The 15149-nt window shown below is 37.8% G+C and overlaps 1 protein-coding gene across 1 annotated transcript; it reads right to left on the minus strand.

Annotated features, from left to right (window-relative positions):
- Positions 1 to 2691: 2691 nt before the first annotated feature.
- On the minus strand, positions 2692 to 9612 carry LOC130228689 (gastrula zinc finger protein XlCGF57.1-like; the record flags this gene model as incomplete). The annotated part of the gene is made up of 3 exons (XM_056457129.1): positions 9196 to 9612; positions 8106 to 8775; positions 2692 to 2723 (listed from the first exon to the last, which is right to left on the minus strand). Coding segments are annotated over exons 1-3 (1083 nt in total), but the record flags the coding sequence as incomplete, so codon positions are not given.
- Positions 9613 to 15149: the final 5537 nt, after the last annotated feature.

Consider the following 15149-nt stretch of genomic DNA (forward strand, 5'->3'; position numbering starts at 1 on the left):
TGTTCTACACAACGGATGCCCTTGCAGCTGCAACCCATCTCTGGGAAACATCCATACACACACATACACTACAGACAATTTAGCCTACCCAATTCTCCTGTACCGCATGTCTTTGGACTGTGGGGGAAACCGGAGCACCCGGAGAAAACCCACGTGAACCCAGGGAGAACATTCAAACTCCACACAGAAACACCAACTGACCCAGCCAAGGCTTGAACCAGTGGCCTTTTTGCTTTGAGATGACAGCACTACTTCCTGCGCCAGTGCATCGCCTAAAAATTCATCTCACCCCAGTATTTTCAATGGAATTTTTGCTTTAGTCTGTGGTTAATGATGGCGCCTGCGTTTAAATGGTCTTTCCAGGGCCGTAGATTTAGCATGGATGAAGGGGATGTGTTCCCACCAATATCCAGCAATTACTGAAATGTCCTCACCAAAAATGTTATCACCTTCAAAATAAAATAATGCTCCGTCAACCCTTAGTAACCTAGACTTGCAGAAAGGGTTAAATCACGTTCTCTTTTTGAGTCCTTCCTCCCTCAAACACATAAGGACAGTGGCTGCGTCCGAAACCGCGTGTTACTCAGTAGGTACTGCATTTGAATTTAAACGTACAACTCGGCCGTTACAAAAGTATGTTCTATACAGTATGGATGCAAGAAGGATAAATGGAATTTGGACGTACTACATTCGCAATTTTGTCATGATCACGTGACATACCTGCATCTTCTGCGTCCCTTCACTCCCATTCATGAATTCTCTCGTGGGGCATCATGGGATAGTGCAGCATGCATGGGATGCGCACTTCAGAATCTCGCCGGAAGTAGTGAACCATCTTCTACTTCTCGCATACAGATTTTCGAATTCTATGAATTTGGACATACTACTCAGCTCGCATACTGATTTTAGCGTACTATATAGTATGGAAGAATGCGGTTTCGAACGCAGCCCTTGTCTTTGTTTTCTTTGCTACTGTTTGTGGGTGGGGCCGCAGGTTTAAATTTTCTCAGGTTTGCGTGTGCAACAATTGGTCGGGGCTTAAGTTTCGTATCAACGTCACACCGAAAAGGCTAAAGACTCGTTACCAAGACGATTCATTTTAAGCACTAAGAGTCGACTCTTTTATAGATGAATCAATAGTTTTAAACAATGTACACTTACAGATTTAAGTGTTAGCTGGATATTTCACTTCATTTAGAGCTGTGTTACACACTACATGGAAGGGCATTCTCAAAAACCAACAATAGGGACTCTTTAAAGTCAAGTTCAATGAGAGTCCACCATAATAATATTAACCAAGGCTGTGCAATTAATCGAAATTCAGTTTCGATTTTGGCTTTCATGATTATGAAAAATAATAATCGGGATAAAACGGTTAAATTCCATCATGTGTCTTTCTAAATTTCTCTACATTCATACCTCCTCAAAGCCAGATTGCAGTAAAATCATGTAAATTGACAATTTTGCAGCATGGGACGAGTTTCATTAATTGTTATTTGTGTTATTAAGCATTTAAAGCCTTAATTCATGTTTTTAAAAGTAAGAAAGACATTTTGTGCTTTTCTATGCATGCGCTATAGGGATGTATGTCCCCACCAATGTCAAGAGCAAATCTACACCCTTGAGTCTTTCGTCTCTTTTTACGCTTTTTAACAACCAAATGGATGCTGAAGTCTATTTAACTGATTGTATTTGAATTACATTACAACACAATGCTGTAACAGGAACCGTATGAAACTGAAAATAGTCACATTAAGCTTTCATTAGAAGTTCATCATTGGCTGAAAAACACTGCATAGCATATAGCCCATTTATTTATTTATTTATTTATTTATTTATTTATTTATTTATTTATTTATTTATGTTATTTGTTACAAAGATGATATAATACATAGTATAAATGTTCATACTTAAAAAAAATATTAATAACTTTATGAATTTATATGTTTAAGGATTTGAAAATGTGATGACCAATGACAGTTTTGAAAGGGTCCGTTGGTTCGTTACAATCTGTTTACATAACTATAGCAACCGCGCCGCCCGTTGAAGATTTTGTTGCCCGAAACCACAGTGAAACGATCAGAAAAGGCACTTAGGTAAGGGTGAGGACGGTTAAGAGGTTTGTTTGCTCTTAATTAAATGAAATCTTTTACCTCAGGGACTTTTCCCCCTCAGGGACATCCTAACGTTGAATTACTTAAGGACTTTCAGGCAACCGGCACAGACGCAACGGCTGCAGGATACATTTTCAAATTCTCGTCACAGATTTACAGGTTATACATTTATTCAGCTCCACTCCGAAGAGCTTAAGGTATGTTTAGATTTATCTTTTGGTAATTTATCGTGTTTATTGTGAAATTTAATGCGTATGTTTCAACAAACAGTGCTGGGTCGTGTCGGATCACTCAGCTCACCTGAGGAGATTTCTCAAAATGGAAGACCGACTGATGACAGACTAACCTGCTGCTGCATCTCTTCAACAAGGTAGGGCAGTAAATATGAAAGAAATGTGGATTATATAACAAGATTGACAGGGCATGTCAGCAACTAAGCAACAGAACAGTCCGTTGACGATAAAGTATTATGTCCCAAATCTAGCGTGTACACACTTTCTTCACAAAAAGTAATACTTTTTTTCAGATCTCCTGATTGACTGAATGTCTTGTCGCAGTGTGAACACGCGTACGGTTTCTCTCCAGTGTGAATCCTCTGATGACGTTTCAGTTCTCTAGCTGTAATAAAAGTCTTCTCACACTCAAAGCACATAAACTCTCTCACACCAGTGTGGATCTTCTGATGTGTTTTTAAACTTTGCTGACATTTAAATCTCTTTCCACACAATGAACATGAATAAGGTTTCTCCTTTGTGTGAACTCTAAGATGGATCTTCAGATCTGGAGCCCTCAAAAATGTTTTGCCACATTGATCACATTTGTGTGTTTTCTCTCCAGTGTGGATCATCATGTGATTATTAAGGGCTGATAATTGTCTGAAACTCGTCCCGCACTGAACACATGTGAACGGTTTCTTTCCAGTGTGAATCATCATGTGATTCCTGAGACTCTGTTTGCATCTCAGACTCTTTCCACACTGAGTGCAGGTCAAACATGTTTACTCTTTTCTCTTCAGTGAGCCAGTTTTCTCTTTTGTTTTGACATTACTGCGTGTCTCCTCCATTATACATGAAGTAAAAGTAAGAAAGCATTTTCATGGTATTTTATCTAGGTTGTTCATCAGTATGAACAGTAGGTCGTGTGCATGAATCAGGGCACTGTTAAGGGCACTAATGAGCTTGGTTCACGACACATTGGGACACACTGAGTGTGACAAGAGACCGTCCTCATTGTAAATAAAAACTAATTTGCAAACAACAGCAGAACTAATATTTTTTTAGATATAAATTGTAAAGTTTTTTTTAAATACATTATAGCTAAATAATTTCTTTCATATAGCGGTAACATTTCAGCCATTAAATAATTTGAAATGTCTAGATTTTTCCAAACCTATCTAGCGATGTTCATTCATGTTAAAAAAAGATTTTAGAAAGCATCTTTCGTTTGTTTGAGGATTTGACCCACGTGATTCTTTTGGTAATTGTATACAATCTTACCTAAAGCCTAGCTCACACGAATCGATTTTTAATCAGGGTGTCTGTTGGGTCTTAAATCTGAAAAACTACATTTTAGTCTTAAATCTACTGAAATATTGTGTTGTGGGTCTTCAATCTTTTTCTTTGCTCATGTATAGTTATCTGACCAACACCCATACCATCACCAACAGTCCATCTCAATAAAACTTTATTATTTTTTTTTTAACTCTAATTACCATAATGGTTTAATTATTTTCCTTACAGTAACATTTGTTTAAGAGTTTTCCATATATTTACTGCTGAGGACACTGACCATATTTGTTATTCATTCATTTTCCTTCAGCTTATTCCCTTATTTAAAAGGAGTCACCACAGCAAAATTAACTGCCAACTATTCCGGCATATGTTTTACGCAGCAGACTCCCTTTCAACCGTAACCCAGTACCCATACACTCTCATACACACACTCATACACTACAGCCAATTTAGTTCATCCAATTCACCTATAGCACATGTGTTTGGACTGTGGGGGGAAACAAGAACACCCAGAGGAAACCCACACCAACATAGGAAGAACATACAAACTCCCCACAGAAATGCCGATAGCTGGGACTTGATCTAGCGACCTTCTTGCTGTGAGGTCACAGTGCTAACCACTGAGCCACCATGCCACCCCAAAATTCAACATTTACTCACACTCAAGTGATTATAAGCCTTTATGAGTTTCTTTATTCTGTTGAACACAAGGGAAGATATTTTGAAGGAAGCTGGAAACATGTAATTATTGACTTACACAGTAGCCAAAATACTTGCATGTTTCCAGCTTCCTTCAAAATATCTTCTTTTTTGTTTAACAGAAAAAAAGAAAGCCATAGAGGTTTTAAACAAGGATGTGAACAACAGATCCTTTTCTTTTTCACGCAAGACTAGGTAGTTTTGTATGTTTTTTTCCCTTATAAATAAGAACCTTCATTTCACTATGATGTGTTGTCGTGTGCTATCTCTTAGTAATATTTAAATTTGTTTGGGGATCTGAAACATTAAGGTGTGACAAACAAAATAAGAAATCAGTAAAGTTTATTAATAACACATTTCATACACAATGGTAATTCAAAGTTCTTTACACAAACAACAATAAAAGAAACATAAAATACATCAAGTATAAGAAATAAAACTAGCAAAGAATAAAAATGATTAAAACATTTAAAATATTTTTATAAATGGTTTAAAGGGAATGAAATAAAGACACAAATACTGTGATCTGTCGGACGTAGCACGGTGCTCATTCAGTAAAGGCACAGCTAAACAGATGTGTTTTCAGTCTCGATTTGAATGTGCCTAATGTTGGAGCACACCTGATCATTTCTGGAAGCTGATTGGTGGCGTAGTTGCTGAAACCTGATTCTCTCTGTTTTGACCGAACCCTTGGAATTTCTAATTTACTTGATCCTAATGATCTGAGCGATCTGTTAGGTTAGTATTCAGTGAGCATATCTGTAATGTAGTTATTTATAAACAAGTAATAATGCTTTAAAATCTATTATGAATGTGACTGGGAGCCAGTGTAAAGACCTGAGGACTGGTGTAATGTGCTCTGATCTTCTGGATGAGCTGCAACTCTCAGTGTTTTTGGGAGGCCCAGTGAGAAGGCCATTACAGTAATCCACCCTGCTGGTGATAAAAGCATGAACAAGTTCTCACTGCAAACAAAGCATCTAATTCTTGCATTGTTTTTAAGATGATAGTGTGCTGATTTACTTACTGTTTTGACATGACTACTGAAACTCAGATCTGACTCCAGAGTCACACCAAGATTCTTGACCTTTGTTTTAGTTGGTTCACCCCTAGAGCGAAGGTAAGCATTTACCCTGAGAACCTCATCTCTGTTCCCAAATGCAATGACTTCAGTTGTCTCTTTGTTTAACTGAAGAAAGTTTTGGCACATCCAACTGTTCATTTTATCATTGGCAAAGGGTGTCGATGGGGCTGTAGTCATTAGGCAGTAAGGCTAAGTAGATCTGAGTGTCATCATTATAGCTGTGGTAGGAGATTTGGTTCTTTCTCGTTATTTGGCTCAGTGGGAGCATATAAAGGTTGAACAGGAGAATTGAACCTTGCGGGACTCCATTTGTGATGAGTGTCCAACTCAACCTATGGTCACCTATACTAACATATTGTAACCTCTGTTGTTTAAGTTGCTGTTTATAAGGTTTGAAAAGAAAGTCTGCCTAGCAATTTCTAGAACATTAAAAGCATGAAGACTATTTATAAAGTTTAATGGACTACACGTTTCATCTTCCTCCACATGTGCTCAGCTTTTCTGTCTTTTCATCATGCTTTTTGTCTCCAAGTCTTCTTCCTGACTTCACCAGGAGCAATGCCATCCATGACATTCTCAACTTTGGAGTCAAACAAATCATGGAGAAAATCAACAAAGTTTCAGTTGAAGTGATATGAGCTTCATAAACTTGTGTTCTCATTTCTGCATCTCTGAGCAAGACAGATCTGTCCTCAATAACTGGAGCGATCAATATGTCAAAGAAAATAGAGAAATGATCAGATTGTGCGACATTCAGCGGATGAAATGTGTAAACTCTTAGGGTGCTTTCACATATGGTACGAATGCCTGGTACGAACCCAAGTTCAATAGTCCCCCATCGGCTGGTTTATGTTCACATTGTCTGTCTTCCTTCTAAAGCTCAGTACGCTTGCGTCTGTCCGGCACATTTTGCAGAGTATCAAAACTATAAGTTTATCGGAACTTAAAAAGCCGAACCACTTCCACACCACTGCATTAGTATTTCCTCTCTTATCAACTATTTTGTCTGCATTCTTACTTGTGGAAGCTTGTTCATTCACATCTGTATTCACGGCACTCATTTTGTAGCTAAAACTTTCTGTGACGGAGCTTAACCAACTACTGTGCTGAGTGCTGTCTGTAATGTACGTCATCACGCAAGTGACGTCACGCTCTTTCCGACGGCTGAGCACTGAACGTTATTCAGTGACAAATGATACAATGTATAAGATCTTTTATATATTTATTTATATATATATATATATATATATATATATATATATATATATATATATATATATATATATATATATATATATATATATATATATATATATATATATATATATATATATTAGGGCTGCACGATTAATCGTATTATGATCACAATAACTGTTTGTGGCTCACCATCAATAATTAAATATTGTCGCGATTTTACAGTATAAAGACCAAGCCATTATTTTAATGGGCGGAGTTTACGGATTGTTCCGCATCACAAGCATGAGGTGACTGCGTCTATTGCAAGTGTTTTTTTCAAGGAATGCAATGTTGATCAGGTAGTCTTTGCTCCTGTTCAGTCCAAACCTCCCAAGGTAACACAACAAACCTCATTAACCACCTTAAAAGCCATCACAAAATGAGTGTCATCAGTGGGTTAATGTACTCAGGAGAATTCTGCTTTGCATTTTTCTATGCATTACTAACATCACTAAACCAGACAACATTTGTTTTAAGTTAACCAAATATTCGCAGAGATTCAGCAGTTTTGTCTGACACGTTTGCCAGTTATGTAGACAGAAGACTCTGTATCATTGTTTTGATGTAAAAAAAAAGTCATTGTGGCCTTCTTCATGCAGGTATTAAGGTTCGTTTTCAGCAATTTGATGCAACTTTTATTATTTACAGGAAATAAAAGTGCAATTAAAAGTTTTAAATCAATTAAACTCAATTTATAAAAAGGCTAACCTATTTTATGCATTAAATAATGAAATGTATAACTACCTTCCTTTATTTCTGATTAGACCATGCACTTTAGTCTATTTTACAGTTTTATTTACAGTTATGTAAATATCCCGTTTTAAAAATAATATTCGTTTAGCAAATATTTTAGCACATTGAAAGTAATTAAATTAATTAAATTTGTCTTTTGATTAAAAACTTTATGCAAAAGGGTCAGAAATTGAACGCGCGCACATTCTACTTCAATATATTCTTTTGACTCAGATACAAAAGCTAAGATTATGAATGACGGCGTGTAAAGCCGTCTGTCCAACACAATCTTGCGACAATTCGTAACTTTTTGATTTAGTGGCTAATTCGTATGATCTAATTCGTACAATTTAGTACGATTTGCTCATCCCCCAATGACAGTTGGGTTTAGGGGTGGGGTTAGGTGCCACGCCTCCTTTTTAAAATCGTACAATTTCGTACGACTGAACTCGAATTAGCCACTAAACTGACAAAATGTAAAATACTTACGTTTTCTCGTGAGATCAGGCTGGTCTAAAAATCATAACAACGTTATTAAAATAAAATCTATTGCGATATATATTGATATTGAATTATTGTCCAGCCCTACGTAGACATTTTTAAACAGAGCAGCAAAGAATGAACTCTAAGATGGTTCTTCAGCTCTGAAATCCTCAAAATGTTTTGAAACATCATGTATGTTTCTCTCTTGTGTTGATCCATTTCATAGTCTAGTGTGAATCCTTTGATGTGTTTTCAGATTTCCTAACTGACTGAATGTCTTGTCGCAGTGTGAACACACGTACGGTTTCTCTCCAGTGTGGATCCTCTGATGTGTTTTCAGGTTTCCTAACTGACTGAATCTCTTGTCGCAGTGTGAACACGCGTACGGTTTTTCTCCAGTGTGAATCCTCTGGTGCAGTTTCAGATCTCCAGATGTACTAAATGTCTTCTCACACTCAAAGCACATATACTCTCTTAAACCAATGTGGATCTTCTGATGTGTTTTTAAACTTGACTGACGTGTAAATCTCTTTCCACACAAAGAACATGAATAAGGTTTCTCCTTTGTATGAACTGTAAGATGGATCTTTAGATTTGAAGCCCTCAAAAATGTTTTGTCGCATTGATCACATTTGTGTGGTTTTTCTCCAGTGTGGATCATCATGTGTTGATCAAGGGCTGCTGATTGTCTGAAACTCGTCCCGCACTGAACACATGTGAACGGTTTCTCTCCAGTGTGAATCATCATGTGTATATTAAGGGTTGATGAATGTCTGAAACTCATCCCACACTGAAAACATGTCAACGGTTTCTCTCCAGTGTGAATCAACATGTGTTGATTTAGGTGTGATGAGCGCCTGAAACTCGTCCCACACTGAGCACATGTGAACGGTTTCTCTCCAGTGTGGATCATCATGTGTTTATTAAGGGCTCCTGAATCTCTGAAACTCGTCTCGCACTGAGCACATGGGAACTTTTTCTCTCCAGTGTGGATCATCATGTGTTTATTAAGGTGGTGTAATTGTCTGAAACTCGTCCCGCACTGAGCACATGTGAATGGTTTCTCTCCAGTGTGAATCATCATGTGTTGATTAAGGGCTGATGATTGTCTGAAACTCGTCCCGCACTGAGCACATGTGAACGGTTTCTCTCCAGTGTGGATCATCATGTGTTTATTAAGGGTTGCTGAATCTCTGAAACTCGTCCCGCACTGAACACATGTGAACGGTTTCTCTCCAGTGTGGATCTTCATGTGTTGATTAAGGGCTGATGATTGTCTGAAACTCGTCCCACACTCAACACATGTGAACGGTTTCTCTCCAGTGTGGATCTTCATGTGTTGATTAAGGGCTGATGATTGTCTGAAACTCGTCCCGCACTGAACACATGTGAACGGTTTCTCTCCAGTGTGTATCATCATGTGTTGATTAAGGACTGATGATTGTCTGAAACTCGTCCCGCACTGAACACATGTGAACGGTTTCTCTTCTGTGTGGATCTTCATGTGTTCTTTAAGAGCTGATGTTTGTCGGAAACTCTTCCCGCACTGAACACATGTGAACGGTTTCTCTCCAGTGTGGATCATCATGTGATTCCTGAGACCCTGTTTACATCTCAGACTCTTTCCACACTCAGTGCAGGTCAAACATTTTTTGTCTTTTCTCTTCAGTGAGTGGGTTTTCTCTCTTGTTTTGACATTACGGCGTGTCTCCTCCATCAGACCTGAAATAAAAGTAAGAAACTGAATTTTTAGATGAATTATTATCATTAAATCATTTTCATTTTCATTCCATAAGCAAAATACACTAATCTTACAACCATTACTTTTAAAACATTTGTTGTATAATTACAATAAAATCAGATTATCGTGCCTCCTCGTTAATTTTAGAACATTAAGGGCCAAAAACCAAACTACAGATACTTAATAAATAACCTACTATAAATTAATAGCATTAACGTATGCTGTGTTTACAAGCTTTGGAGATGTAACATAAATTCCGCTTTTTAATAATAGGTCACCTATAGCTTTCGTCATAAGGCTGTGTTCAAAATGACATCAATGTTTTCAAAGTGTACTTTAAAGGGAGCGCAATTGTAAACATGAAGATCGCTAAAACTGAACTGTAAAAATAGTTTGAAAGCAAATTACACCTAAGAGAGATGACCTTAATGATTAAAAAAAAAAATCCAAGTTTAAATGTTGGAATGTTCTAAAGGAATAGGGCATGGGGGGATAACAGGGAATAAAACACAGCCAGGAACTGTGTTTCTAACTACAGCTCCAGAGGTGCAATTTCAAGCATACAAGTTTGCGATGCAGTTTGCGAATGTTCGTTGGAATGATGGATTTGGGAAACGCCAAATCAACGAACTATGTTTGTAACGACGCAACTTAAGACCTTAGTTGGCTAACGATGGTTTTCGGAAACGCACCCCAACGCGTTCATTCATGAAAAAAAAAGTCTCCCATTTGTTATTGTGTTTGATGATTTGTTTCACGTGATTCACGCTTCTGAATTTCTGTTAAGGGAGCATATGCATATCGATGCCTATCTGATTTCCATAGTGCATTGTGGGACTTTTCAGAGCACGAATAGTTCAATGCACTGGAAGATTTTTTTGCGATTGACACTGCGCTAAATATACCTGGCTCTCTGATGAGTACACTTTTTACTTAACAAGGGTGCTGATTGAGATATACTGCCTGCCAGTGCTTCCCACACATACGCTTTACTTGGGTGGGTCGCCTAGGTATATTTAGTGACCCTTTTTTTTTTTACTATATTTAACATCCTTTTATCTCTTTGTATCCGCCCAAAATAACCACACATCCATGATCGATTAAGTAGTGGAAAATTCTCTCGTTTACCTGTTTCGTTCTTTGTACGCGCGACCTGTCAACACAGACAGTCTGAAGTGCTCTGCAGACCCGCAGACACGTGCCTTTTTGGGACTTAAACAGTTCGTCCGGCCGGTTCTCCTAAAATTTCCGGGATTCAACTTTTACTTTACTTTCTAAAGCTCATATGTGTTTTTGCAGTACCTTTTTACTACTTTTGCTTGGCTTCGCAGCTGCGCACACACAGACACTCTCACGAGAGAAACATTAAATAATATTTTTTTTTTTATCTAAACGACTCTATACACTTTATAAAGGAACTTTACTATACAATTGAAGAGGACGAAATGACTGGCCTACACTGGCTGCAAAATATATGTACACCATTAATTCAATTCATCTTTATTGGTAAAGCGTTTTTACAATGTAGATTGTGTCAAAGCAGCTTCACATAGAAGATTATAGTGAATTGAAACAGTGTCAGTCCAGTTTTCAGTGTTCGTAATGGTTAATCCACGCATTTGCCTTATTTAAATAAAGTGAAATACACTACAGACAATTTAGCCTTCCCAATTCACCTGTACCGCATGTCTTTGGACTGTGGGGGAAACCGGAGCACCCAGAGGAAACCCACACGAACTCAGGGAGAACATGCAAACTCCACACAGAAACGCCAACTGACCAAGCCGAGGCTTGAACCAGTGACCTTCTTGCTGTGAGGCGACAGCACTACCTACTGTGCCACTGCGTCGCCGCTGTTAAGATATTACAGGCTATTTTATATACACATCTAAAATGTTTTAAGTTCAAGTGCTTCAAGTTTGTTTTAAACTTAAAAGAGAGAAGCAGGTTTTACCTGCCAGTGAGTGTACATAGTTTCTGAATAGCATAAAAGTAGAAATGATGGATTTCTTCTTTATTTCAGCAGTGTTTTTTTTACTTTAACCCATTGAAGAGAAACAGTGTATAACAGTGTCATAATAAAATAGTTATTGTTAAAAATTAAATTAGGTTTGTCTCAATATAGTTAACTATGTATGCGATGTGGGTGAGTTTCAATCCGGCTACCACCGCAAGTATATTTCAAACCTGTGGGAAGCACCGACAGCTTACAGAATGAATGACAGTGTTGTTGTTTTTTCAAGTAAATGATGGCAGAATTTCATTGAAACTTTCCCTTTAACATACTAGTTTATTAAATAAAAGCTAGTATGTTAAAGGGAAAGTATAAATTAAATTAAAATTCTGTTTTCATTTACTCATCATTCACTTATGACAAACCTGTTTGAGATTCTTTCCTCTGTTAAACACAAAGATGTTATTTTGAAAAATGTTGTAAACCTTCAACATTTTGTTTGTCACACTGTGGAAGTCAATGGTTACCGGTTTCTAACGTTTTTCAAAATAACTCCTTTTGTGTTCAGCAGAAGAAAAAAAACTCATAAAAGTTTGAAACGGCTTAAAAGTGAGTAAATAGTGATCACATTTTCATTTTTTAACTCTCCCTTTAACTTTGGATGTCTATTAAACATTTGCAAACACACTATAGTATTTTGTGCTTTATAGAGTCAGAAATGAACATACAGCACACTTAAGTAAACTTTCCAGGCTAACCAAAAACAAACTTGAAAAGGAACGTGCTGCTAACTAAAATACGACACACAACACAGAAAATGAAAATACACTTGACTATCGAGACAGCAGGAATATGAGCTAATAATGAAGGAAAGCAACATACCTGTTTAATTCTGAAACAAACCCAATGTATGAAGAATAAAGGCAAGAAGTCAAGAGATGCAGTCGGATGTTTCCAGTCTGACCTGGTGTGTGCCAGTTGTTCAGCTTAAAACATGCAGACACACACACACACACACACACACACAGAATAATTTGTTGCTTTGAGGTTAAATGGCTCATGTTGGACAGATAAAGGGTACAGACTCTCAGAGAGGGAGAGAGAAAGAATTTCAGATCTTCAGCTTAAAGAGACAATCAAGCTCAGACTGGGGGTTATGAATATCAGAAGAATATACTTTATTGGAATATTTTCCAAAAAAAGCAGAGACAGCCTGGATCAGACCCATCTCAGTCTCTCCCCAGGAAAAATCCCATGTCCCTCAAGTTTGCTATCCCCTTTATCCTTGCTTCCTCCCACCTTTGTGTTTTCACAGCTGTTTACTGGTTCAAAAGGCCTCTCCCAGCCCCTACTCCTTTACGACCCCTGTTTAAAGCCTCCTCTTCTTGTTGGCCCTTATAATGTCCATATCTAATATAATCATCACTGTTTTCCACATACAGTTCACAATTGGTAATCATGACTAGTATCTATGTTTTAAACATCTAAACTGGACTCTTCTCTCCCATTCAGTATGTGTCTTTTCAAACATACATGACAGTTTCAACATATGTTTTATACATTTCATTCTTTTCTGACACATATGGCTCTCACTGCATCCCCAAGTCCTCTCTCATGCTCTTTTATGACCCCTTTGCCTTAACCTATCACCTGTTTTCAAAGACTTGTAATGGCAGATTCAAAGGGCCCTCCACTCACCCAATTAAATGTGTCTTCATTTACCCAAAAATTCAACATTTACTCACACTCAAGTGGTTATAATCTTTTCTGAGTTTCTTTATTCTGTTGAACACAAAAGAAGATATTTGGAAGAATGCTGAAAACTACCTAGTAGGAAAAGTCAAAATGGTTACAGATTTCCAACATTCTTTAAAATATCTTCTTCATGTTTAACAGGAAAAAAAGAAAGTCATACGGGTTTTGAACAAGGATGTGAACCACTCTTTCACGCTGTACTATGTAGTCTTGTACTTTGTTTTCCCTTAATAATAAGAATCTTCATTTCAAAACTGCATGTGTTACGCACACATCATGCAGGTTACGTACATTCACCTCACGCATACACCTATGGCCAGAGACACTGTAATGTAGCAGAGAAAGCTAAAATGGCGTTTTCCACAGAGTTTGTTCTGTTTCTGTATTTGCGATTCCAAAAGACACGACACAAACACAGAAGTGCTTACAGTTTAATTTTATTATGTTCCAGAGAATTATAAAAATATATAGCTAGCATTTGATAAAGGACAGCTTCCAGAATCTCTCTCAGTTCAGTGCTGGATTCAGCTAAAAACTCCTCCAACCGATGAAGCTGTGGATTGTGAGCCATGACCTGTAAGTGTTTTTATTTGTTAAAATTGATCAACTACATACACAGTTTCTAGCGATAACGGTATGTTGGAGCAAGGACATAAACAAGGATGTAAACAATGGGAAATGCTGTTTGGCACCGCTAACAATTTAGCTACAAATGAATATTTATCAGTCAGATCCACACATCATACTCAAATGACGTTTCATATTACTTACACATGCTTATAACCTAAATATGTGAAAGACAGTTGTCAGATTTTATTTTAGAGAGCATGAGGTGTGAGCGTGAGGTTCAGCTGTGTCCTCTTCATTTTCTGATTCAGACAGCTAATGCTGAGTTCACACTGCATGATTTTAGCCCTGATTTTGACTCGCCTACTGGTTTTGAGAAGTCGCCAACAAATGCCTGAAATCACAGGCAGATAGGTGCTCGTTCACGTGAGTGATAATCACACAGTGTGAACTATCAAAAACGTGATAGGAGAGAATCGCCGAGTCGCAGACACCTGTGAGATATTTGACCTGCTAAATATCTGGAGCTGTCGGCGATTCAAATCATGCCATGTGAAATGAGTTTTGACTGAAAATAACATTAGCGATCACCAACAGCCAATGAGAGAGCAGCATTCGCTAGTGTGTGTACCTGCAGGCCAGCGGGAAGCTGGGGAGAAGTTAAAAAGGGCTTATTTTCAGTTTATTTGAACCCAAGAAATGGAGGAAAAACTAGTGTAAATCTATCAGGAACACTGTGTCTGATATTTCATCTGAGCAATATCACAATCAGGTCGATAAGTAAAATAAAGTTGAGGAGAGAATGTTAATTCTCTTCAAAAGCCAGGTGAGCAACACAAGTTTCTAAAGCTAAAGCCTTCTTTTTCCATTATGTAGTTAATACTTAAAGATATATTGCGTGACCTCGTGTTGTTTCCATGTCACTTCTCTCGTTTATTTGGTTTTGAGACGTAGTTTGGACAAAGTTGTCTGTGATTCTTCCTATTGTAAAGTCATGCAGTGTGAACTCTCCTGTCGCCTATCAATCCTACAGTGTAAACACAGCACCGACAGTGTGAAAACATCCGTGACACGACTACAGGGGCGGACTGGCCAGTTTCCCGCTGGGCCGATGTACTTTTTGGGCCGGGCTGATTATCGTCTTAGATCTGATCGGCCCATAAAAGGCTTAGCAGCCTCTCTGTTTTGTTTCTGCCTTATTAATTGACGATGCTGTGATCTGTGACTCTCTGAAAGTAAGATGCTTTTATTCTGCTGACCATTGGTTTTTTTT

The sequence above is a fragment of the Danio aesculapii genome, chromosome 5 (assembly GCF_903798145.1).
Source record: "Danio aesculapii chromosome 5, fDanAes4.1, whole genome shotgun sequence".
Classification (NCBI taxonomy): Eukaryota; Metazoa; Chordata; class Actinopteri; order Cypriniformes; family Danionidae; genus Danio; species Danio aesculapii.